This window comes from Salmo salar, chromosome ssa20 (assembly GCF_905237065.1).
Source record: "Salmo salar chromosome ssa20, Ssal_v3.1, whole genome shotgun sequence".
In the NCBI taxonomy this organism is placed as follows: domain Eukaryota; kingdom Metazoa; phylum Chordata; class Actinopteri; order Salmoniformes; family Salmonidae; genus Salmo; species Salmo salar.
Window position 1 is genome coordinate 89,035,886 of NC_059461.1, and position 27,895 is coordinate 89,063,780.

The following is a 27,895-nucleotide window of genomic DNA, read 5'->3' on the forward strand; positions in this document are numbered from 1 at the left end:
ATCAACCATGTGTAGTTAACTAGTGATTATGTTAAGATTGATTGATTGTTTTTTATAAGATGCGTTTAATTTATTTATTTTATTTATTTCACCTTTATTTAACCAGGTAGGCAAGTTGAGAACAAGTTCTCATTTACAATTGCGACCTGGCCAAGATAAAGCAAAGCAGTTCGACAACATACAAAAACACAGAGTTACACATGGAGTAAAACAACATACAATCAATGATGCAGTAGAAAAAAATAAAAAATAAGACTATATACAATGTGAGCAAATGATGTGAGATAAGGGAGGTAAAGGCAAAAAAATGCCATGGTGGCAAAGTAAATAAAGTATAGCAAGAAAAACACTGGAATGGTAGATTTGTAGTTTGAAGAAAGTTCAGAGATAAAATATAAATAATATGGTGCAAAGGAGCAAAATAAATAAAATAAATAAATACAGTAGGGGAAGAGGTAGTAGTTTGGGCTAAATTATAGATGGGCTATGTACAGGTGCAGTGATCTGTGAGCTGCTCTGACAGCTGGTGCTTAAAGCTAGTGAGGGAGATAAGTGTTTCCAGTTTCAGAGATTTTTGTAGTTCGTTCCAGTCATTGGCAGCAGAGAACTGGAAGGAGAGACGACCAAAGGAGGAGTTGGCTTTAGGGGTGACCAGAGAGATATACCTGCTGGAGCGCGTGCTACAGGTGGGTGCTGCTATGGTGACCAGTGAGCGGAGATAAGGGGGGACTTTACCTAGCAGGGTCTTGTAGATGACCTGGAGCCAATGTGTTTGGCGACGATTATGAAGCGAAGGCCAGCCAACGAGAGCGTACAGGTCGCAGTGGTGGGTAGTATATGGGGCTTTGGTGACAAAACGGATGGCACTGTGATAGACTGCATCCAGCTTGTTGAGTAGGGTATTGGAAGCTATTTTGTAAATGACATCGCCGAAGTCGAGGATTGGTAGGATGGTCAGTTTTACGAGGGTATGTTTGGCAGCATGAGTGAAGGATGCTTTGTTGCGAAATAGGAAGCCAATTCGAGATTTCACTTTGGATTGGAGATGATTGATGTGAGTCTGGAAGGAGAGTTTACAGTCTAACCAGACACCTAGGTATTTGTAGTTGTCCACAAATTCTAAGTTAGAACCGTCCAGAGAAGTGATGCTGGACAGGCGGGCAGGTGCAGGCAGCGATCGGTTGAAGAGCATGCATTTAGTTTTACTTGTGTTTAGGAGCAGTTGGAGACCACGGAAGGAGAGTTGAATGGCATTGAAGCTCGTCTGGAGGGTTGTTAACACAGTGTCCAAAGAAGGGCCAGAAGTGTACAGAATGGTGTCGTCTGCGTAGAGGTGGATCAGAGATTCACCAGCAGCAAGAGCGACATCATTTATGTATACAGAGAAAAGAGTTGGCCCAAGAATTGAACCCTGTGGTACCCCCATAGAGACTGCCAGAGGTCCAGACAGTAGGCCCTCCGATTTGACACACTGAACTCTGTCGGAGAAGTAGTTGGTGAACCAGGCGACGCAATCGTTTGAGAAACCAAGGCTACTGAGTCTGCCGATGAGGATGTGGTGATTAACAGAGTCAAAAGCTTTGGCCAGGTCAATGAATACGGCAGCACAGTATTGTTTCTTATCGATGGCGGTTACGATGTCGTTTAGGACCTTGAGCGTGGCTGAGGTGCACCCATGACCAGCTCTGAAACCAGATTGCATAGCGGAGAGGGTGCGGTGGGATTCGAAATGGTCGGTAATCTGTTTGTTGACTTGGCTTTCGAAGACCTTAGAAAGGCAGGGTAGGATGGATATAGGTCTGTAGCAATTTGGGTCAAGAGTGTCACCTCCTTTGAGGAGGGGGATGACAGCAGCTGCTTTCCAATCTATGGGAATCTCAGACGACACGAAAGAGAGGTTGAACAGGCTAGTAATAGGGGTTGCAATAATTTCGGCAGATAATTTTAGAAAGAAAGGTTCCAGATTGTCAAGCCCAGCTGATTTGTAGGGGTCCAGATTTTGCAGCTCTTTCAGAACATCAGCTGAATGGATTTGGGAGAAGGAGAAATGGGGGAGGCTTGGGCGAGTAGCTGTGGGGGGTGCAGTGCTGTTGAATGCAGTAGGGGTAGTTAGGTGGAAAGCATGGCCAGCCGTAGAAAAATGCTTATTGAAATTCTCAATTATAGTGGGCTTATCGGTGGTGACAGTTTCCTACCCTCAGTGCAGTGGGCAGTTGGGAGGAGGTGTTCTTATTCTCCATGGACTTTACAATGTCCCAGAACTTTTTAGAGTTGGAGTTGCACGAAGCGAATTTCTGTTTGAAAAAGCTAGCCTTGGCGTTTCTAACTGCCTGTGTGTATTGGTTTCTAACTTCCCTAAAAAGTTGCATATCGCGGGGGCAGTTCGATGCTAATGCAGAACGCCACAGGATATTTTTGTGTTGGTTAAGGGCAGTCAGGTCTGGGGAGAACCAAGGGCTATATCTGTTCCTGGTTCTAAATTTCTTGAAAGGGGCATGCTTATTTAAGATGGAGAGGAAGGCATTTAAAAAAAATAACCAGGCATCCTCTGACGGGATGAGGTCAATATCCTTCCAGGATACCAGGGCCAGGTCGAATAGAAAGGCTTGCTCGTTGAAATGTTTCAGGGAGCGTTTGACAGTGATGAGTGGAGGTCGTTTGACCGCTGACCCATTACGGGTGCAGGCAATGAGGCAGTGATCGCTGAGATCTTGGTTGAAAACAGCAGAGGTGTATTTAGAGGGCACGTTGGTTAGGATGATATCTATGAGGGTGCCAGTGTTTGCGGCTTTGGGGTTGTACCTGGTGGGTTCATTAATAATTTGTGTGAGATTGAGGGCATCAAGCTTGGATTGTAGGATGGCTGGGGTGTTAAGCATGTCCCAGTTTAGGTCACCTAGTAGCACGAGCTCTGAAGATAGATGGGGGCAATCAGTTCACATATGGTGTCCAGAGCACAACTAGGGGCCGAGGGGGGTCTATAGCAGGCGGCAACGGTGAGAGACTTGTTTTTGGAGAGGTGGATTTTTAAAAGTAGAAGTTCAAATTGTTTGGGTACAGACCTGGATAGCAGGACAGAACTCTGCAGGCTATCTCTGCAGTAGATTGCAACACCGCCCCCTTTGTCATTCTATCTTGTCTGAAAACGTTGTAGTTAGGGATGAAGATTTCAGAGTTTTTGGTGGACTTCCTAAGCCAAGATTCAGACACAGCTAGGACATCCGGGTTGGCAGAGTGTGCTAAAGCAGTGAATAAAACAAACTTAGGGAGGAGGCTTCTAATGTTAACATGCATGAAACCAAGGTTATTACGGTTACAGAAGTCATCAAAAGAGAGCGCCTGGGGAGTAGGAGTGGAGCCAGGCACTGCAGGGCCTGGATTCACCTCTACATCCCCAGAGGAGCAGAGAAGAATAAGTATGAGGGTACGGCTAAAAGCTATAAGAATTGGTCGTCTGTGACGTCCAGAATAGAGAGAAAAAGGAGCAGGTTTCTGGGGGCGATAAAATAGCTTCAAGGTATAATGTACAGACAAAGGTATGGTGGGATGTGAGTACAGAGGAGGTAAACCTAGGCATTTAGTGATTATGAGAGAGATATTGTCTCTAGAAACATCATTGAAACCAGAAGATGTCATAGCATGTGTGGGTGGAGGAACTGTGAGGTTGGATAAGGTATAATGAGCAGGGCTAGAGGCTCTACAGTGAAATAAGCCAATAAACACTAACCAGAACAGCAATGGAGAAGGCATATTGACATTAAGGAGAGGCATGCTTAGCCGAGTGATCAAAGGGTCCAGTGAGATTCAGACAGCTAGCCGGGCCATAGGTAGCAAGCTGGTGGAAGATGGGAGGGAGGTCTGTTTTTAGCCACCTCGTGCGTTTCCGTCTGTGGGTTAGTGGGGTTCCGTGTGGAAGGGGGGACCAGTCCAAGTTGGCAAAATAGTTAGTTATAGTGGCCCAAGAAAAGTGTCCGATAGACCTATTCAGATCGCAGCCGAAAAGACAGCTAACGATTAGCGGGCCGCAGATGGGCGATCAGGTTACGTCGCGACGGAGGGGCCAGTTGGATAACTCCCTCGGGCAGGTAACGTCGGTGGTCCAGTCGTGAAGACCCGATGGGGCTCCGCATCGGCAGTAAAACTGGTCAGGATAGGTGAGTTGTAGCCCAGGAGACACTTCAGCTGGCTAGCTCAGGAATAGCCCAGGAGTGGCTGACGGAACTCTTCAGCTGGCTAGCTGGCTAGCTCCGTAATAATGTGTGTTAATTCCGTGACCGACGTTGCCAATAGTCACTCAGGTAGCAGCTAGTTAGCTGCAAGATCCAGGTGTAAATGTCCAGAGCCTGCGGTAGAAATCGGGGAAAGGAGAGAGAATAGGTCCGGTATGCTCTGGTCTGAGTCGCGCTGTACAAAAACTGGCGATAGCTTTTCGAGCTAATGGATAGCTGAGGACAGCTAACCGTGGCTAGCTGAACTTCAACGTTAGCCAGTGAAAATGGCTGAACACTTGCTAGCTTCTGTTGTGACCGATTAATCGGAATGGCCGATTAATTGGGGCGATTTCAAGTTTTCGTAACAAATGGTAATTGGCATTTTGGGCACCGAGGCCGATTACATTGCACCCACGAGGAGACTGCGTGGCAGGCTGACTGTTATGCGGGAGCAAGGAGCCAAGGTAAGGTGCTAGCTAGAATTAAGATGGCGAAGTTAGACGTCTCTCCCTCCTCTTCCCTTATATATATATATATATTTTTTTTATTTAAACTCAACCTTTTGCAACGCTAAATTAAAAAATATATCCTCTGAATACAAGAAGCTAGAATAGATTTCACTGGCTAACGTTGAAGTTAGCCAGTGATAAGTGAAGAAAAAAAAATTATGTAAATATATATATATACACGGGACACGACAAGAGGAGGGTAGAGGACGTCTGAACTGCTACGCCATCTTAATGCTAGCTAGCACCTTACCTTGGCTCCTTGCTGCACTCGCATAACAGGTAGTCAGCCTGCCACGCAGTCTCCTCGTGGAGTGCAATGTAATCGGCCATGATCGGTGCCCAAAAATGCCAATTACCGATTTGTTACGAAAACTTGAAATCGCCCCAATTAATCGGCCATTCCGATTAATCGGTCAACCTCTAAATGGTACCAATTGTATGCATATCCTGGCTTCTGGGCCTGAGTTACAGGCAGTTTACTTTTGGCACGTCAGACAGGAAGTGGAGAAAAATGTTCCCTGTGGTAGACCATTTGTTTTTATTGCTGATTTTTCTATATTTCGAGTGCTGTCAGGGACACATCTGAAATCAGGCTACATGTATAACAGGATTATTAGGGAAATTGTTCTTCTTGCGAATCACGTTAACTTTTATAAACTATTATAATCTGACTATCCACAATCTCATTATGCATGTAACAGTACTCATTCTATTACCTATTTATTTTTTTGTACTTTTTTTTTTTAAATGTAATGTCATTATTATTTTTTTTATAAGAGTGACACATTTTAATCACAGTAATTCATAAACTAAATTGTTATCTGTATAAAACACATTGGTAGGTCTACCTAAACTTGTTACTTCTGTAAACTTTCATAATCCTCCGTCACGAGGGAGAATAATTAGAATATATCTTTAACCTGTTGGGTCTAGGGGGCAGCATTTGCACGTCTGGATAAAAAAAATGTACCCGATTTAATCTGGTTACTAATCCTACCCAGTAACTAGAATATGCATATACTTATTATATATGGATAGAAAACACTCTAAAGTTTCCAAAACTGTTTGAATGGTGTCTGTGAGTATAACAGAACTCATTTGGCAGGCAAAACCCTGAGACATTTTCTGACAGGAAGTGGATACCTGATGTGTTGTATTGACTTTAAAGCTATCCCATTGAAAGACACAGGGGTTTAGGAATATTTTGGCACTTCCTATTGCTTCCACTAGATGTCACCAGCCTTTACAAAGTGTTTTGAGTCTTCTGGAGGGAGATCTGACCGAACAAGAGCCATGGAACGGTGATGTCCCATTAGACACCTGGCGCGCTACTTCATGTTGGGTACCCTCGTTCCAATACGTTATAAAAGGCTATGCATTCGTCCACCTTGAATATTATTCATGTTCTGGTTAAAAAAGGCCCTAATGATTTATGCTATACAACGTTTGACATGTTTGAACGAACGGAAATATATTTTTTCCCCTCGTTCATGACGAGAAGTCCGGCTGGCTTACATCATGTGCTAACGAGACGGAGATTTTTGGACATAAATGATGAGCTTTTTTGAACAAAACTACATTCGTTATGGACCTGTGATACCTGGAAGTGACATCTGATGAAGAGAATCAAAGGTAATGGATTATTTACATAGTATTTTCGATTTTAGATCTCCCCAACATGACGTCTAGTCTGTATCGCAACGCGTATTTTTCTGGGCACAGTGCTCAGATTATTGCAAAGTGTGATTTCCCAGTAAGGTTATTTTTAAATCTGGCAAGTTGATTGCGTTCAAAAGATGTAAATCTATAATTCTTTAAATGACAATATAATATTTTAACAATGTTTTCTAATTTTAATTATTTAATTTCTGACGCTGACTTGACTGCCGGTTATTGGAGGGAAACGATTTCCTCAACATCAATGCCATAGTAAAACGCTGTTTTTGTATATAAATATGAACTTGATAGAACTAAAAATGCATGCATTGTCTAACATAATGTCCTAGGAGTGTCATCTGATGGAGATTGTAAAAGGTTAGTGTATCATTTTAGCTGGTTTTATGGTTTTGGTGACCCTGTCTTTGACTTGACAAAACATTACACACAACTCTTGTAAATGTACTGTCCTAACATACTCTAAATTTATGCTTTCGCCGTAAAACCTTTTTGAAATCGTAAAACGTGGTTAGATTAAGGAGATGTTTATCTTTCAAATGGTGTAACATAGTTGTATTTTTGAAAAATTTGAATTTTGACATTTATTTGGATTCAAATTTGCCGCTCTTGAAATGCACCTGCTGTTGATGGAGTGCACCACAGGTGGCACGCTAGCGTCCCACCTAGCCCCAAGAGGTTAAGAGAAGGGTGTTTTTGGTATCGGAATGACATGACACAAATTTCTGCGAAATGGAATGTAAATGTTGATATTAGATGGCAGGGACCTTCAACATTATTGTGTTCAAGTATTTCTATTAGAGCTTTTCTGGCAGATGATGTTTAAGATCCGTTTTCTGTCTGTGTCCACGTTTCCATCCATAGTTTTTAGTAAAGTCATACTGTGTACATGGTTTTTATTTTTTTTATTTTTTTCGCAACAGCTGTGATGGACACAAGTAGTTTCTGGTAAATTTTTATAAATGCTGACAGATCATTTTGTTCGTTTGACATGGTGGGATCTTTTTGTGTCGGTTAAATGTAATTATGTGCAAATATTGCTCTAACAACCATCTCGGAGTAAACATGGAATTACGCGTTGATATGGTATGTGGTCCTCCTACTATGACTTGGGAAACCATGCAGTTTTATTAGGCTACAGATGAAATAAGTTCTGATGAACTTCACAGGGTGGTGAAAGTGAACGGTATGAGCTTGATGCTCCTTTCCAATAAATATTCTCGCTCTTATTCTTCATCATCATAGACTAGCCTACCCGTACTGTATCTGGGAGCTGTTGGCTCGAGCGCAGGTGCCAAGACCAGAGTTGGCACATTTTCTATTTTACGCTACAGTTTTCGTGACAAAACTATCGGTAAAGTTGAAAATGCAATGCAAACACATTGAACTTCAGATTTTCTTTACGATACATGAAAACTTAAGGGGGAAAAAAACACATTTTGTGTGCGTTGTCATCACTCACTGGTTATTATCAGCAACAAGTCAGTTTGGTGGAAACACCACTGGTAGGACAATGCGCATAATATTTTCTTGATGCAGACTTTAGAATATTCACATTTTTAAAATCTGTCGCCAATCGGATGGGAACCAACAAGCTTCTGTGACCAGAAATCAAAGCCTCTGTTTATTAAACATTTTTAGGATGGGGGGGGGGTGAAATGTATTTATGCCTTATTTCCCAAAAATGTATACTCTTAGCTTTCATTTGACACCAAATTTCATATGCACCTATAACCTTCACATGTTGGTACTCATGGGTCCTTTTTCTGTGGCAATGACCCAGAGTAACGTGATGTCACACCACCTAGTCTGTAAATCAGAGCCTGTGTAACTGCTCAGGGACAAATTGGAGAGCGGAGGTTTGGACGTCTGCTTCCTGGTCGGGAACGTTTCTCTCAACCCAAGAAACAAACTGAACACTGGGAAACGAGTAAAAAGACGAGTTGGAAAAATTAGAACAAGATGGTTGTAAAATAGAGATTTCCCTCTGTGGGATACATGTAATCTTTGCATCTTGTTTTTAGATTGTGTCTTTTTGTTGCTAAATGTGTCACTGGGGAAGTCCTAAATGCTTAAGACTTAGCCTGACAGCTGAATAGTGGAGCTGTTCGTTCTCTCGCTCTATCCCTTTTTCTCTCAGTGTCTGTTTCTCTCCCTCTCTCTGTACCTCTAGTCTGTGGCCTGGATTCATTCCTATGAGCTTGTCAGCTGAGGGCCTTGACTGTGTCAAGGGTTTTTCTGACAACTTTATGATGTCGGCCTTAGCCTTTCTTTTACACCATAGTTGTACAGTGGTTTTGGCGTGAGACCCATAACCTCGTCAGACCGAGGGAATGTGTTCCTTACTGCTTTCTGAGGTCAAAGTGGAGCGTCTCTTCCGTAGCCTACATTTCTCCTGAGGGGATTTGTCATTATGTTGAGGGTAATTCCTACATTGGATATAAGGAATTCCTTTGTAATTGTGTGTGTGTGTGTGTGTGTGTGTGTGTGTGTGTGTTTAACTAAAATAACAATACAAAATAACTTGTACAGCTCAGTTCATAGTTTTACTGTGCTCTCTTTGTGAAGATGGGTCAGCACAGTACAATGCTGGAAATAAGATGCGTTTTGCTTTTCTGAACAGAGCCTTTTTTAGGACCATATACGACGTGAGTCATTTGAACCTTTTTGTTGGTTCAAGCCTTAGCTTGATTTCTACCAGCAGTGTAGAAATGATCTACAAAGTTATGTAATAATATGTTTTTATTCTGTCCTTCCCCAGGCCTGATGGAGCTGGGCACGCGACAAGCGCTGACCACCGGGGAACACACAACACGCTCTGCCCCCCATCGCCGACCTTAAAAGGAGGGACACTCCGCTACTCCCAACCTTCCCTTCTCCCCTCTTCCACTACCTCCTCTGGTACACCTCTGTCCTCCTCCTCCCCCATCCCTGGTCCTGAGATGGTGATGGTGATGATGATGAAGCTGAAGCAGAACCTGCTGGTGGCTTGTCTGGTCATCAGCTCAGTCACAGTCTTCTACTTGGGACGTCACGCCATGGAGTGTCACCACCGCATCGAGGAGCGCAGCAGCCAGCCTGGGGACCAAGGGGTTCTGGGGGGCCTTCAGGGGCCAAGAGGGTTGCTCCTGGGGGGCTCTTTGAGCTCCTCCACCATCCTGCGGGGCTCTGGTCCTGGGGGCCATAACCTGTCCTCTCCATTTGTCTACAACAAGGACATGCCTCTAGTGTTCATTGGAGGGGTTCCCAGGAGTGGGACAACGTTGATGAGAGCCATGCTGGACGCTCACCCTGAGGTTCGGTGTGGGGAGGAGACCAGGGTTATTCCACGTATCCTGGCCATGAAACAGATGTGGTCGCGGTCGGGGAGGGAGAAGATGCGTCTGGACGAGGCCGGGGTGACGGACGAGGTCCTGGACGCCGCCATGCAGGCCTTCCTCCTGGAGATCATCGTGAAGCACGGCGAGCCCGCCAACTTCCTCTGTAACAAGGACCCCTTCGCTCTGAAGTCCCTCTCCTACCTGGCTAAGATCTTCCCGCACGCCAAATTCGTGCTCATGATTCGGGACGGACGCGCCTCTGTCCATTCGATGATCTCACGTAAGGTGACGATCGCTGGCTTTGACCTGGGCAGCTACAGAGACTGCCTGACCAAGTGGAACAGGGCCATAGAGACCATGTACACTCAGTGCCTGGATGCCTCGGACAAGTGCCTGCCGGTGCATTACGAACAGCTGGTTCTCCATCCAGAGAAGTGGATGAGGACGTTACTCAAATTCCTGGACATTCCCTGGAACGAGGCGGTGCTTCACCATGAGGAACTCATAGGGAAAGCAGGAGGTGTCTCCCTCTCCAAGTAAGTAGTGGTGTTGGGGGGGTGTGTGCCTTGTGTTTGTACGTACCCTGAGCCTGCATGTTGCTGAACTTCAGGCATGCTGGTCTCCTTCCCGGTGTGTTTCTGTAAACCCAACTAGCTTGTAAATCAGGGGTCAGTGACCTTGTAGTCTATGAAGTGTGAAACAAGGCTTTATACTGATAGATGACAAAAAGTGACTTGAAGGAAAAAGGCAAACCCTCTAGAATACTTCCTGTGATTTAGTGGCGAGACAAGGTGTGGGTAGCCAGTGTCTTCAAGGATTTTACAAACCCAGGACAAGGAGCTCCAAATGAGGACGAAGCCAGGAAGAACGTCCGTGCATCACCTCACTGAGCTATCAGGGCCACAGTGGCTCTCCCACTCCTCATTCTGAGTGAAGTTCAGCTGCCATTTTGGATCTGGTTCTGAACCGAAATGGTTCTGGTTCTAGAACACAGGCCTCTGTTCTTAGCTTCTGGTTCTGGAAGCTGTCTGCTCTGTTCTGAGCTGCTGCCACAACAAGACGCTGATAAGTAATACATTCCTGTTGGCTCTGATGGCAGTAATAACAAGCAGCTATCCTTGGGGATGCTTCCTGTTTACGAGACACTGTCTCCTCCTTCACTATTACGTAGTCAAATGGCTCAATGCTGTGGTTGAATCATAGATTGCATCCCAACTGGCACCCTATTCCCTATACAGTGCACTACTTTTGACCAGAGCCCCAAAGGGAATAGGGAGCCATCTGGGATAGACCCATAGCGCAATGTTATGGTAAGCAAGCACTATTCATCACCAGGCTGACAAGGTGTGAGTGGTGAATGGGTAAGGCTCTACCTACTACATTCCCTTCCTGGTGCAGTGAGACAAGTTAGCACTGGTCCATGTAACTCTCTCCCTCTCTCTCTTTCGCTGGCATGCAACTATTGTTCTTCCCAGAGGGGAGAAAGAGAGCGAGGGAGGAAATGGTGATGGCCCAGAGAGAAGGAAGGATAGTAAATCTAGTAGTTGAGTAGGTAGATCAGTAGTAAACTTTTTTAAAAACATTTTTATTGTTGAAAGTCAACAACACACATTTCTTACTCCAGGTCAGTTTCTACAGCCTCTCGGGGCCTGAAATAACATCCTTGTTGTTCCAGGAGGCCTCCAAACATTAATTTACTGTCCTTCTGTTGGTTATGAATCATTCTAGAGCAGAGCTATGTGAGAAACCTCACTCATTAGTCAGCCGCACACAGTAGAGAGGGGGACACACGTTCCTAATGGGAACCCTATTCCCGTTGGGCCCTGGTTCTAAAGTAGTGCACTATAAAGGGAATAGGGTGCAATTTGGGACTCGGCCTTTAAAGCTCTGCCCATGGTAGGGTTTCCTAATGGCCCTGACTCGTCAGAGTTGTTTTGGTTCTATAATTTGGAGGTCGGCCTCTGGAAGTCTTCAAGGAAACACAGTGGGGGCATGCTCACACACACTCCACCTCCTGCCACGTAGAACCATACAAGCGCCCACCCCCTCCATGTCCCCTGCAGAAATTTGGCTCCACTTTTTTTGTTATTGTCTGCAGATGAGAATGCTCATGGTTTTTTAATAAAAAGCTTATGGTCAAAGTCCACTGAGCACGTCATCTTAGGGAGGGGGTTCCTCTATCTCCTTGCCCCCCCCCACACACACACACACACAACACGTCCCTCTTCTCTCCAATGTCTTTCATCTTGGTAAATATCGTTATTGAATACATATTTAATCTCTTCCCCTCCACTTCTTCTTCTTATGGTTTATCCCTCTTGCTCCCCTCATGTGACTTCCTATGGGACTGCATCCCAAGTGTACACCCTATTCCCTATATAATGCACTACTTTTGGTCTGGGCTCAACACCCTATTCCCTATATAATAAACTACTTTTGGCCAGGGCTCATAGGGATAGGGTGTTGTTTTGGGACGCATGCTGGCGCTGAACAGAGCAAATGGTAAAGAAACTGACGGAGGAGAGAGAGAGAGAGAGAGAGAGAGAGAGAGAGAGAGAGAGAGAGAGAGAGAGAGAGAGAGAGAGAGAGAGAGAGAGAGAGAGAGAGAGAGAGAGAGAGAGAGAGAGAGAGAGAGAGAGAGAGAGAGAGAGAGAGAGAGAGAGAGAGAGAGAGAGAGAGAGAGAGAGAGAGAGAGAGAGAGAGAGAGAGAGAGAGAGAGAGAGAGAGAGAGAGAGAGAGAGAGAGAGAGAGAGAGAGAGAGAGAGAGAGAGAGAGAGAGAGAGAGAGAGAGAGAGAGAGAGAGAGAGAGAGAGAGAGAGAGAGAGAGAGAGAGAGAGAGAGAGAGAGAGAGAGAGATCCTTAAAAACAGAAATCTTTTGCAGAAGTGAGTTCAACAGCATTGTTCACCACTCTACACTGGACAGATAACACCCCCCCACCACTCTACACTGGACAGATAACACCCCCCCCACCACTCTACACTGGACAGATAACACCCCCCCACGCACTCTACACTGGACAGATAACACCCCCCCACCACTCTACACTGGACAGATAACACCCCCCACCACCAGCACTCTACACTGGACAGATAACACCCCCCCACCACTCTACACTGGACAGATAACACCCCCCACCACCACCACTCTACACTGGACAGATAACACCCCCCACCACTCTACACTGGACAGATAACACCCCCCACCACCAGCACTCTACACTGGACAGATAACACCCCCCACCACTCTACACTGGACAGATAACACCCCCCACCACCAGCACTCTACACTGGACAGATAACACCCCCCCACCACTCTACACTGGACAGATAACACCCCCCACCACCAGCACTCTACACTGGACAGATAACACCCCCCCACCACTCTACACTGGACAGATAACACCCCCCACCACCAGCACTCTACACTGGACAGATAACACCCCCCCACCACTCTACACTGGACAGATAACACCCCCCCACCACCACCACTCTACACTGGACAGATAACACCCCCCCACCACTCTACACTGGACAGATAACACCCCCCCACCACCACCACTCTACACTGGACAGATAACACCCCCCACCACTCTACACTGGACAGATAACACCCCCACCCACCCCACTACTCTACAGTGGACAGATAGAATGCCCTCTTAACACAATTTCATAAAGCTCTATGGTAGATATAATGTAATGTAAAAGGCTGTGAGCTCTCCCTACCAACGGCCAGACCAGCTGCAGGGCAGCCAACTCTCTGTGTCCCAAATGGCACCCTATTCCCTAAATACTTCTGGAACACAGCCTCTGTCTGGGTATGCTGTGTTTGTAGCCGTTCTGTACAAGTCTTTCGCATTAGCGTCGTTATAAAACAAAGGTTCATAGAGGGAGGGGGGGGGCTGTTTCTTGGACGAGCTGCACTTTGGACATTGCCCAATGACCTGAAAGCTATTGCTGGGCTCAGGGCCATGCTTACAGGGGGGGGATCTCAGGTCATGGGAACAGCAGAGAGAGAGTCTGGGCCTGCTTATGGTGGTGGTGGGGAGGGGGGGTCTCAGGTCATGGGAACAGCAGAGAGACAGAGAGAGAGACTGGGCCTGCTTATGGTGGGGGGGGGGCTCTCAGGTCATGGGAACAGCAGAGAGAGAGACTGGGCCTGCTTGTGGTGGTGTGGGGAGGGGGTGGGGGGGCTCTCAGGTCATGGGAACAGCAGAGAGAGAGACTGGGCCTGCTTATGGTGGTGGTGGGGGGGGGGTCTCAGGTCATGGGAACAGGAGAGAGAGAGACTGGGCCTGCTTGTGTTGGTGGGGGGGGGTCTCAGGTCATGGGAACAGCAGAGAGACGAGAGAGAGACTGGGCCTGCTTATGGTGGTGTGGGGGGGGGTCTCAGGTCATGGGAACAGCAGAGAGAGAGACTGGGCCTGCTTGTGGTGGTGGGGGGGGGTCTCAGGTCATGGGAACAGCAGAGAGACAGAGAGAGAGACTGGGCCTGCTTATGGTGGTGGTGGGGGGGGGGGCTCTCAGGTCATGGGAACAGCAGAGAGACAGAGAGACTGGGCCTGCTTATGGTGGTGGTGGGGGGGGGTCTCAGGTCATGGGAACAGCAGAGAGAGAGACTGGGCCTGCTTATGGTGGTGGGGGGGGGTCTCAGGTCATGGGAACAGCAGAGAGAGAGACTGGGCCTGCTTATGGTGGTGGTGGGGGGGGGGGTCTCAGGTCATGGGAACAGCGAGAGAGACTGGGCCTGCTTATGGTGGTGGTGGGGGGGGGGTCTCAGGTCATGGGAACAGCAGAGAGAGAGACTGGGCCTGCTTATGGTGGGGGGGGGGTCTCAGGTCATGGGAACAGCAGAGAGAGACTGGGCCTGCTTATGGTGGTGGTGGGGGGGGGTCTCAGGTCATGGGAACAGCAGAGAGAGAGACTGGGCCTGCTTATGGTGGTGTTGGGGGGGGTCAGGTAATAGGAACAGCAGAGAGAGCGACTGGGCCTGCTTATGGTGGTGTGGGGGGGTTCAGGTAATAGGAACAGCAGAGAGAGAGACTGGGCCTGCTTATGGTGGTGGTGGGGGGGGTCTCAGGTCATGGGAACAGCAGAGAGAGAGACTGGGCCTGCTTATGGTGGGGGGGGGTCTCAGGTCATGGGAACAGCAGAGAGAGAGACTGGGCCTGCTTATGGTGGGGGGGGGTCTCAGGTCATGGGAACAGCAGAGAGAGAGACTGGGCCTGCTTATGGTGGTGGTGGGGGGGGTCTCAGGTCATGGGAACAGCAGAGAGAGAGACTGGGCCTGCTTATGGTGGGGGGGGGTCTCAGGTCATGGGAACAGCAGAGAGAGAGACTGGGCCTGCTTATGGTGGTGTGGGGGGGGGTTCAGGTAATAGGAACAGCAGAGAGAGAGACTGGGCCTGCTTATGGTGGTGTGGGGGGGGTTCAGGTAATAGGAACAGCAGAGAGAGAGACTGGGCCTGCTTATGGTGGTGGTGGGGGGGGGTCTCAGGTCATGGGAACAGCAGAGAGAGAGACTGGGCCTGCTTATGGTGGTGGTGTGGGGGGGGGTCTCAGGTCATGGGAACAGCAGAGAGAGAGACTGGGCCTGCTTATGGTGGTGGTGGGGGGGTCTCAGGTCATGGGAACAGCAGAGAGGGAGACTGGGCCTGCTTATGGTGGTGGTGGGGGGGGGCTCTCAGGTCATGGGAACAGCAGAGAGACAGAGAGGGAGACTGGGCCTGCTTATGGTGGTGGTGGGGGGGGCTCTCAGGTCATGGGAACAGCAGAGAGACAGAGAGAGAGACTGGGCCTGCTTATGGTGGTGTGTGTGTGTGTGTGTGTGGGGGGGGGGTCAGGTAATAGGAACAGCAGAGAGACCAGAAAAGAGAGACTGGGCCTGCTTATGGTGGTGTGTGTGTGGGGGGGGTCAGGTAATAGGAACAGCAGAGAGACTGGGCCTGCTTACCAAACGGCACATTATTCACAATGTTGTGCCATGCTTTTGATTCGGGCCCTAAGTGGGCTCTGGTCAAAAGTAGTGTACTACATAGGAAATAGGGTGCCATTTTGGATAAAACCAGATATCTGCAGCCTATACATCCAGAGAATAGTATGACGTTCTGATTTGTCTACATTATCTTAGAAACGGATAATGAAGGCTTCATTTAAGCCTTAAAAGTTATAATTTGTTTAAAGCGGGGCCAGAATATTTGATAGAGAACAGGCATGCCTGTATGAAGTACGAACATGAAACCATGTCAGATCGTCACCATTTCTATCTGCAAAACGTTGCAACCTCTTGAACGCTACCCAGGTCAGAGGTCACAGTAGAAGTCACATGGCTCGTGGTTGTTTTTGTAGTGATTTGGTTCATTAAGCTAACAGTATATAAACAATGGTGCTCTGGTCCGTAGAGAGGCCAGGCAGCATTTTCCGAGAGAGAGACACGCACACCGTTCTCCTAGGGACCAGCCGCAGCAGCAACGGGACAGTGAACTACCTCATGAATTGTTAATTTTTTTCTTCTTCTTCGTCTTTACACTCCAGGGATGGATGGATGGAGGGAGGAATGGGGAGAGGGAGGGAGAAAGAGAGTGGGGGATTGAGAGCGAAAGATAGAAGGGGGAACTGTTCTGTTGTACATTGATTGTTTATATATATTTTTTCTTCTCATCCCCCAATTGTTTACCCCAGCTGTCTGTCTGACTTCCTGGTTGGCTCCATATTGACCCTCTCTGAGAAGGTACTAAAGTGATCACCCTAACATAGCCCAGACTCAACCATCAGCTGCACTATCCCAAAAACAGACTCAGCCATCAGCTGCACTATCCCAAAAACAGACTCAGCCATCAGCTGCACTATCCCAAAAACAGCCATCAGCTGCACTATCCCAAAAACAGCCATCAGCTGCACTATCCCAAAAACAGCCATCAGCTGCACTATCCCAAAAACAGCCATCAGCTGCACTATCCCAAAAACAGCCATCAGCTGCACTATCCCAAAAACAGACTCAGCCATCAGCTGCACTATCCCAAAAACAGCCATCAGCTGCACTATCCCAAAAACAGCCATCAGCTGCACTATCCCAAAAACAGCCATCAGCTGCACTATCCCAAAAACAGCCATCAGCTGCACTATCCCAAAAACAGCCATCAGCTGCACTATCCCAAAAACAGCCATCAGCTGCACTATCCCAAAAACAGCCATCAGCTGCACTATCCCAAAAACAGACTCAGCCATCAGCTGCACTATCCCAAAAACAGACTCAGCCATCAGCTGCACTATCCCAAAAACAGACTCAGCCATCAGCTGCACTATCCCAAAAACAGACTCAGCCATCAGCTGCACTATCCCAAAAACAGACTCAGCCATCAGCTGCACTATCCCAAAAACAGACTCAGCCATCAGCTGCACTATCCCAAAAACAGACTCAGCCATCAGCTGCACTATCCCAAAAACAGACTCAGCCATCAGCTGCACTATCCCAAAAACAGACTCAGCCATCAGCTGCACTATCCCAAAAACAGACTCAAGTTAGAAACGAGAGGGAATCCCCAATTAGTAGTTCTCTGTAACAAATGAAACATGATACAATACTTTTGTCCAAATTCTACTGTTACAATAAATCGTTCACCTATTTTGAATTCAATGAGGTCTCTACACTTCAGCAAACAGAGCAATAGAAGGTGTCACCAACATCAAATAATTGTGGGCTCCTTCATGAAAAACTTCCACAGTGTGACCCTAATAAATCATCTGTAAGCCCTTATATACATATGTCACCTGTTTTATGAAGCTAGGCGTATGTCGCACATCTGTACCTCACAGGAGAGGCATTTTTTACAAATTTTTTAACGTTTTTTTTTTATCAAAATGTGTCTTTTGGCAGAAATGCATTCTGGAGCATGTGAACTTTCATGTGCCTTAATAACAAACTTGTATGCCATCTGTAAATATGAATAACATTTGTAAAATTACGAGGCTAGTTGGTTTAGCCATGGAAAAAGACAGGAACCCCCCCCCAATAGCCATGATTGGCTGAGATAATGGTTGGGCTGGACATTCCGAGAGATGAGTTTGGATTGGTCTGCCATGTAGCATGTTTCTGTCTCTAACAGGAGCTACTCAGTAGGTGTGGATAATCCTTTTTACCGTTTACATTTAAAAAGACTTTCAGTTGTTAACAATATGTTTGCTAATGTTCTCATCATTGCTGCCCGAAAGTTAATAGCGTTATCGACAAAGATCAGTGGGGAAAAAGTGAACTTTCTGGAGGAAGATCGTGGCATGCTCACTCTGACTCTGAAAATGAACCCGACCAATGAGGAAATCCCTGACTTTAGGTAAAAACATTTTCATTGAACCAGACCTTGTAGTCTTTTGATGACAGTGATTGTGGAAGAAACGGTAATCAACAGTGTTGTCAAGGAAGAAGTTGACCGAGTTTTTAAATCAGTGGAATGCACGGTGGAAGCAGAGGGGTGATTGTCAAATGCGGAGAGTCGAAAAGCGAAAACAGAAGGCTGTTTGTTGTATACTTTTTTAAAACACCTGTCTCCGGATGACATCTTCAAACTAAGGGCGACCATGGCATCCATGACAGAGGTAGAAGCGTTAATTCATGTATACGGGTAAGAGTCTAGCTCCATTTTCAGCTATTATACGTTTCTACATTTGTCAAAGTCGTTTTCATTACAAGTTAACGCGTACTAATGTTTTTTTTGTATGATCTGTGGAGTAATATTATTCTTATCTCAGAAAGACATTTGCATTGCTAGTTAGCCTAATGCTATCTAGCTAGCATTGAACCTAGTTGGTTAGCTTTAACTACCTGCAGATTCATGCATGGTACGTGGTAGTATGAGTTAGGATTATGGTTCATTGTTTAGCTAGCTAGCTAAACAAAATACTCCACTATGCAAGTAACCATTTCACTGTACCGTTTACACCTTCTGTATTCTGTGCATGTGTCAAACGTAGATTGTATATGATATAGTGTGTTTGCCAAAGAAGTTAATGTAAAGAACATGACCTCCCAAAATCAGATTAGGATATAGGCCAAGGACTAGATCATGTATTTTTACTAATACTTTTTGCTAATGCTTTCACCACTTTTAGTCTTGAAATGTTGGGTTGTTTACTACACTGTGAATCCTAAAAGAGATTAGCGGGGCTAAGACTTAACCTGTTGGGGGTAGGGGGCAGTATTGACACGGCCGGATAAAAAACGTACCCGATTTAATCTGGTTACTACTCCTGCCCAGTAACTAGAATATGCATATAATTATTATAATAATTATAATTATAATTATTGGCTTTGGATAGAAAACACCCTAAAGTTTCTAAAACTGTTTGAATGGTGTCTGTGAGTATAACAGAACTCATATGGCAGGCAAAAACCTGAGAAGATTCTGTACAGGAAGTGGCCTGTCTGACAAGTTGTTGTTCATCTTGGCTCTTTTTATTGAAGACTGAGGATCTTTGCTGTAACGTGACACTTCCTACGGCTCCCATAGGCTCTCAGAGCCCGGGAAAAAGCTGAATGATATCGAGGCAGCCCCAGGCTGAAACACATTTACGCTTTTGGCAAGTGGCCGATCAGAGAACAATGGGCTTAGGCGCGTGCCCGAGTCGACCCCGTGCTTTATTTTCTTTCGTCTGTTTACCTAAATGCAGATTCCCGGTCTGAATATTATTGCTTTTTTACGAGAAAAATTGCATAAAAATTTATTTTAAACAGCGGTTGACATGCTTTGAAGTACGGTAATGGAATATTTAGAATTTTTTTTTGTCACGAAATGCACCGTGCTCGTCACCCTTCTTTACCCTTTCGGATAGTGTCTTGAACGCACGAACAAAACGCCACTGTTTGGATATAACTATGGATTATTTGGGACCAAACCAACATTTGTTATTGAAGTAGAAGTCCTGGGAGTGCATTCTGACGAAGAACACCAAAGGTAATAACATTTTTCTTATAGTAAATCTGACTTTGGTGAGCGCTAAACTTGCTGGGTGTCTAAATAGCTAGCCCTGTGATGCCGGGCAATCTACTGAGAATATTGCAAAATGTGCTTTCACCGAAAAGCTATTTTAAAATCGGACATATCGAGTGCATAGAGGAGTTCTGTATCTATAATTCTTAAAATAATTGTTATGCTTTTTGTGAACGTTTATCGTGAGTAATTTAGTACATTTTTTGTAAATTCACCGGAAGTTTGCGGGGGGTATGCTAGTTCTGAACGTCACATGCTAATGTAAAAAGCTGTTTTTTGATATAAATATGAACTTCATTGAACAAAACATGCATGTATTGTATAACATAATGTCCTAGGTGTGTCATCTGATGAAGATCATCAAAGGTTAGTGCTGCATTTAGCTGTCTTCTGGGTTTTTGTGACATTATATGCTAGCTTGAAAAATGGGTGTCTGATTATTTCTGGCTGGGTACTCTGCTGACATAATCTAATGTTTTGCTTTCGTTGTAAAGCCTTTTTGAATTCGGACAGTGTGGTTAGATTAACGAGAGTCTTGTCTTTAAAATGGTGTAAAATAGTCATATGTTTGAGAAATTGAAGTAATAGCATTTCTAAGGTATTTGAATAACGCGCCACAGGATTCCACTGGCTGTTACGTAGGTGGGACGATTTCGTCCCGCCGGCCCTAGAGAAGTTAAACTGGTGTTAAGGATACTGAATGGGTGTAGACAAAGAAGGCCTCTCCGGTAGGTGTACCAAAACATTCACAGGCCATTTTTTTTTTCTAAAGTGGGGTTACAAGTTTATCAACGTTCAAAGCAGAATTACTTTCCCATTGTTCCTCAACTGCAGTGTATGATATACCATTTTCTAGCACTGAGTCTCTAGTTTTATCCAATGTGTAAAAAATAAATACAAATAAAATGTTGCTACAGAGGATTGGCTGCGTTTGAAATGGCAGCTATTCCTTATTTCGTGCTCTGCTCTTGACCAGGCCCTGCAGAGCTCTGGTCATAAGTACTGCACTATAGGGTGCCTTTTCAGAGACAGCCGGTGACTCGTTTTAAAGTCCACCAGTAATAAGTGTGAAGGCAGTAAACAGGTTGGTATTGTAAACAAAAAACCCAAGGCTTTAGATGTCATGTTGCCAGGTCCTCATTTTAGCTGCTGCCATGCTATGGGAGAAGGGTACTCTCCAGCCATGGTGCAGGAACACGGTAAAGTTTAGCTGTCGTACTGTGGAGACACAGAAGTGGACACCCGAGGCTCTAAAGCGGGGATAGGCAACTAGTGACCCGTGGAGCACCCTTTTGGGAACTCGGGGTCTCAATTTACGCTTGAGAGTTAAAATGGTAAAATACACAAGGTGCCATTTTGAAATTTGATTGTGCATCAGCAATTTCTCTTCTTCTGACAGTCACTCAATTAGCCCATGTCACACACAACTTTTTTGAGGTAAGTTAGACTAGCGGCCAGCTATCTTAAACTAGTAGTAACCATGGTTGAATTACCGACCGGGGTTGGCCCGACTGATTTTTGTTAGTCACTCTCACTCAGATATCAAATGCAAACATTTCTCTCCACCTTATGGCAAAAGGTGTAAAATTGCAGGAAATTTGCTGTTAAACTGCACAATTTTCTTTACGCCACATGGCAAAATGAGTTGAATTGCAGGAAAGGCTCAGGGGCCCCCAAAACACTATACATCTGACTGCACGTATGGATGTGGGTAGCAGACCCGGGAGCCACTGCGGCCCCTCATGATTATCTCAGATTTTTTTTGTGGCCCCCACCCCCATCAAAGTTTCCCATCCTTGGGCTAGAGGTTGCGAGCCATGGTCCTAATCTAGCTGCTACACTATGGGAGATACAGGAGTACCCTTCAATCTCCAGCCATGGAACACTGAAGGGGTTAGCTGCTACATGAGGGCACAAGTGAAGAGTTACGCCTCCTTACAAAACTGTAATGGCCCGAGAGTGTTCTGGAGTGTTCCGCAAGAGGCCAAATGTCCTTGTTCAGCCCTCCTCTCCATATCTCTTAGGAATGCTCTCTGGGTACTGTAACGATGTGAAGAAAGACCCACCACTCACACAGTGTAGCCTGTTTTGTTATTCTGGAGCGAGATTGTGAGCTTGTGTACTCTTCTTGACCCTTCCCCTGGTATGATAAGTACAACACAAGAGCCCTGGAGAGATTGAAACCCAGAAAGAAGTAGATGGAGAGGCAGAAACACAGAAAGAGGTAGAATGAGAGGGGGATGGAGAGAAACCCAGACACCAACGTCATCAGTGTGCAGCTGAATGCTGGAAACTCTTGGCTGCTCTGGCCACATTTAGTCAAAACAACAAACAATCTAAGTTATATTATAAATACAGCACTTATTTTTGCATAGATTCCGAGACTCTGTTAGCTTTTAACACCAAGGATCGCTATTTTCTGTCCCAGAATCCCGCTTAAGACAGTTTGAAGCCTGCTCGACAGAGCTGCTAACCTTACCTAGCTAGCTAAGTTGCTAGCCATCATAACGAAGGTGGCGCTTGGATTTCCCCGATTTTGGGACCGTCTCTTCTTTTTAATGGAAGCCTCCCCAGCCGGAAGAAGAGACTAGCACTTCCTGCGTAGTAGGAGTTGTGTTTACGATGCTCTTTTCTGGGACACTGACTGGCTTTACAATGCAACAACTGCCTGCTTGAGGAGGACTATAGGACCGAGCTGTCTACTCTAAGCAAGCAAATCTCGGCGTTGCACAATCTGCTGGGGAAACCAAACCGAAACCACATCTGCCTACCTTCTTCTCTACACCTCAGGCTGACGTTGTTTTGGTATGGTGTGTATCACCGACACTGCCATCACTCTTTGACTGACTGGCCTGTGGTTCCCATGGACCTCTCCCCAGGGAAGTCTCCCCCGCCTGTGGAAAATGGAGCAGGACTGACGCTTCTAGAGGCCTTAGCAGATGCCACAGGCTCTGATCCAAGGGGTCTCGTGAACCAATCGATGCGCAAAAATGGACGGACCTCCTCTGCCATTGTCATCGCCAGCTCTATGGTGAGAAACATCAGGGTTCCCGGGGCAAAAACCCTATCCTGGAGCACCATTACAGAACATTACTAGGCTGCTTCCTACCATTCTACAACAGCTGCCCGGGGGCTGTCGTAGTCCATGTGGGATCAATCAACATTAGCAGGGCTAGTTTTGGCACTACTGACACTGGATTTGAAAGAACTGATTTCTAGCTCTGAAAGACTTCTGAAAAAAGCCGGCCAACTATTTCAGGCACTGTGCCATCGTTGGGCCGTGGCAGCGGAAGATTCAGCAGGCTACTGGCATTACACATCTGGCTAAAAGACTACTGTAGCTCTGTTGGCATAACTTTTTATAGATCATTTTTGAAGGCTCATGTCAAATGCTGCTGAAGTAATATGGCTACAGGTTCATTTGCCTCACCTAAAGCCTATTTCTGTGGGAAGTTGATATAGACCATCCATTGCTAAGAGTCAGTATCTGGATAATATGTGTGAAATGTTTGATCTATGTGATCCAGTATCAACAGAGAGGTATATTATCTGGGTGACTGAAATATTGACTGGCTTTCATCAAGCTGTCCACTCAAGAAAAAGCTTCAAACTTTAACCAGTGCCTGCAATCTGGTTCAGGTCATCAGTCAACCTACCAAGGTAGTTACAAATAGCACAGGAATGAAATCATCCACATATATTGATCACATCTTTACTAATGTTACAGAAATCTGCTCTAAAGCAGTATCCAAATCCATCGGATGTAGCGATCGTAATATTGTAGCCATGTCTAGGAAAGTTCCATAGTCTGGGCCTAATAGTGTATAAGAGATAATATAAGAGGTTGTGTAATGAGTAGCAACCAGATGCTACATATAGAAAGAGTGGGAAGCCCCGGTGCACAACTGAGCAAGAGGACAAGTACATTAGTGTCTATTTTGAGAAACAGACACCTCACAAGTCCTCAACTGGCACCTTCATTAAATAGTACCCGCAAAACCCCAGTCTCAACGTCAACAGTGAAGAAGCAACTCCGGGATGCTGGCCTTCTAGGCAGAGTTGCAAAGAAAAAGCCATATCTCAGACTGGCCAATAAAAATAAAATAATAAGATGGGCAAAAGAACACAGACACTGGACAGAGGAACTCCGCCTAGAAGGCCAGCATCCCAGAGTCGCCTCTTCACTGTTGACATTGAGACTGGTGTTTTGCAGATACTATTTAATGAAGCTGCCAGTTGAGGACTTGTGAGGCGTCTGTTTCTCAAACTAAACACTCTAACGTACTTATCCTCTTGCTCAGTTGTGCACTATTCTGGTTAGAGCCAGTTTGCCCTGTTCTGTGAAGGGAGTAGTACACAGCGTTGTACGAGATGGTTATGGCTTTACACCCCCTGCTATATTGTGGATCAAGAGTTGCCTGTCAAACAGAACACAGATGGTGTTCTTTTCATGGAAGACTTGCCAACATAATCCAGGTAGTGTCAGGAATTCCTCAGGGCAGCTGTCTAAGCCCCTTAGTTTTTTTTCAATTTTTACTAATGACTTGGCACTGACCTTGAGGTAAAGCCTGTATCTGTGTATACTGATGACTCAACATTATACACATCAGCTACTACAGCGAGTGAGATCACTGCAACACTTAACAAAGAGCTGCAGTCAGTTTCAGAACGGGTGGCTAGTAATAAACTAGTCCTAAATATTTAACAAAACGAAAAGCATTGTATTTGTGATTTAATCATTTATTCATAAACCTCAACTGAATCTTGTAGAAATTGAGAAGGTTGAGGAGACTAAACTGCTTGGTGTCACCCTGCATTGTAAACTGTCATGGTCAAAGCATATTGATGCAACAGTACCTAAGATGGGGTAGATGTCTGTCTGTACTAAAGCACGGGTCTGGTTTCTTAACAGCACTATCAACAAAACTAGTCCTACAGATCCTAGTTCTGTCACACCTGGACTACTGCCCAGTCATATGGTCAATTACTATAAAGAGGGACATCAGCAAATTGCAGGTAGCCCAGAACAGAGCGGCACGGCTGGCTGTTCTCCTGGCTCAAAGTAGAGGAGAGATTTGACTGCATCACTACTTGTCTTTGTGAGAGGTAAAGACATGTTGAAGGCACCGAGCTGTCTGTTTGAACTACTAGCACAAAGCTCAGACACCCATGCGTACCCCATGCCACAAAGGGTCTGTTCACAGTCCCCAAGTCCAGAACACACTCTGGGGAAACGCACAATACTACATCGAGCCATGACTACATTGAAACTCTATTCCACAACATGCAAGCAGTAGAATCTAATAAATAAAATAAAACACATAAAACTACACTTTATGGAACAACGATTACTGTGAAGATGCACGCGCACACACACGCATACGTTAAAACACGTACATTGTAATATTGTTCTATTGTGGTAATTATACATTTTGTATTGGAGATATGTAGTGCTGTATTGGTGTAATAATGTGTTGTATTGGAGAGGTGTTGTATTGGTGTAATGTTGTGTTATGTACTGTTATTGATTTTTGGTGATTTTAATTTCTTTAATGTTGCTGGACCCCGGAAAGAGTAGCCGCTTCCTTGGCAGGAACTAATGGGGATCCATGATAAACCCCAGGAAGAGTAGCTTCTGCCTTGGCAGGAACTAATGGGGGTCCATAATAAACCCCAGGAAGAGTAGCTGCTGCCTTGGCAGGAACTAATGAGGATCCATAATAAACCCCAGGAAGAGTAGCTGCTGCCTTGGCAGGAACTAATGGGGATTCATAATAAATACACATACTAATACAGAAAGAGGTAGACTAAGAGATGGAGGAGATGCACAGGAGGGAGAGAGAGCGCAAGGGTTGGGTAAGAGTGGGTACTCCCTAGACACGGCCCTGGTCCCAGCCACATCCCAGACCCGGACCTGGGGCCCAGCCTCCCACTCCCTACCCCTAGAGAAGGGCCTGGTCCCAGCCTCCCACCCCAGACCCGGACCTGGGGCCCAGCCTCCCACTCCCTACCCCTAGAGAAGGGCCTGGTCCCAGCCTCCCACTCCCTACCCCTAGACACGGGCCTCGTCCCAGCCTCCCACTCCCTACCCCTAGACACGGGCCTGGTCCCAGCCTCCCACTCCCTACCCCTAGAGAAGGGCCTGGTCCCAGCCTCCCACCCCCTACCCCTAGACGGGTCTGGTCCCAGCCTCCCACTCCCTACCCCTAGACACGGGCCTGGTCCCAGCCTCCCACCCCAGACCCGGACCTGGGGCCCAGCCTCCCACTCCTACCCTTAGACACGGGCCTGGTCCCAGCCTCCCACTCCCTACCCCTAGACACGGGCCTGGTCCCAGCCTCCCACTCCCTACCCCTAGACACGGGCCTGGTCCCAGCCTCCCACTCTCTACCCCTAGACACGGGCCTGGTCCCAGCCTCCCACTCCCTACCCCTAGAGAAGGGCCTGGTCCCAGCCTCCCAACCCCTAGACACGGGCCTCGTCCCAGCCTCCCACCCCCTACCCCTAGACCCGGCCTGGTCCCAGCCTTCCACCCCTAGACCCGGGCCTGGTGCCCAGCCTTCCACCACACACACACACACACACACACACACGCAGATGGACAGAGGCATGTGGCCATTGAGGAGAGAGGGAGAGACAGGAACTGTAAAAGATGAAGAGTAGGGCTTTCAGTAAACAAGTCTCAACAGGATTGGTATATGTACCTTGAGCTCCTCAAACCACTGAGAAGACAGCTCTGCTGTGCCAAGGCCTGCCAGGCAATTTCTGATGCGTCCTTAGTAAGGACAACACATGTATATTATATTTGCGATACCAAAGAGGGTATCGTCTAATATTGTACCTCCAAGTCATGGCAATGTTTTATGTTGCCTTGTGTTTCACCACTGAATAATGATCCTAACTGTTGACATTTCAATGGAAAAGCTTGAGTTTCTGTCTGTCTTCATTTAATTTATGCTTGTGGACTTTTTATTGTTGCAAGTTACAGAGCATAGCAGAGTAGTCTAAACACTGTGCGATTGCATGCAAAGGGAACAAACAAACATTCTCTCTTCTGAACTTTTCCTGGCTCATTCCTTGTTTCACCCAAACAGAAAATCACACGTTATTGTATCGTCATAAGCCTCCTCTATATCAGACGAGCAAAACCAACATACTTACTGGTTAACTGATTTGGTAACCACATATCTACTGGTTAACTGATTTGGTAACCACATATCTACTGGTTAACTGATTTGGTAACAACATACTGTAACTGTTAAACATAATCATGCTAGATCTAACAGGTCTACAACCTTTTTTTGTTTCAATTTTTTTAATTTATTAAACATATACATAACTGGAATTGAGACAGACTTCATAGATGTAGTAGGTCCATCACCTGATGTAAATGGAACAGGATAGGAATTAACTTAATGTAAATGTGTATTTAACAGGAAAGGAATTAACCTAATGTGTATTTAACAGGAAATGAATTAACGTAATGTAAATGTGTGTTTAACTGGAAAGGAATTCACCTAATGTAAATGTGTATTTAACTGGAAAGGAAGTGACCTAATGTAAATGTGTATTTAACAGGAAGGGAAGTGACCTAATGTAAATGTGTATTTAACAGGAAGGGAAGTGACCTAATGTAAATGTGTATTTAACAGGAAGGGAAGTGACCTAATGTAAATGTGTATTTAACAGGAAGGGAAGTGACCTAATGTAAATGTGTATTTAACAGGAAAGGAAGTGACCTAATGTAAATGTGTATTTAACTGGAAAGGAAGAACACAGAGTGTTTGGTGTTTTCCTCCATTCTTTACACCGGAATTATCCGACTCCACATCAGATAAAGACGGCTAAAAAGAACTATAGACAATATAACAAGCTATGGGGGGGCGAGAAATATATATGCTACAGATCAGATGTTTTTATCCACTGTGATCTCTGTTGGAGTTGAACCCGCAACTGAACTTTACCACACAGGACCATAAGCGTTTCTCCGTTCCTACTTCTGAGTGGCCAGCCTCCTTACTAAGTCTGACTTAAACGGCTTGATCCTCCAGAGGCAGGCAGTCTGCCATCATACCTCCTCTCTAAACCGCTCCTCATATGATTTTTAGGAGGGAGGAGGGTAGCATTCAACACCCCCCCAGGGCCTCATGGCAGCCTTTTACCAGCCTCAACAGCAGATCCCATCAGACCCCACCCTTCA

The 27,895-nt window shown here is 45.9% G+C and overlaps 1 protein-coding gene across 3 annotated transcripts in view; it reads left to right on the top strand.

The window, feature by feature from the left end:
- LOC106581522 (protein-tyrosine sulfotransferase 1) overlaps positions 1-27,895 on the top strand; it is a 95,107-nt gene that overhangs the window by 19,762 nt on the left and 47,450 nt on the right. For all 3 annotated transcript variants that reach the window (XM_045704093.1, XM_045704095.1, XM_045704094.1), the window contains exon 2: positions 9,156-10,250. In XM_045704093.1, the coding sequence (XP_045560049.1) occupies positions 9,337-10,250 (914 nt within the window). In that variant the 5' untranslated portion in view covers positions 9,156-9,336. The remainder of the gene's footprint in view (positions 1-9,155; positions 10,251-27,895) is intronic.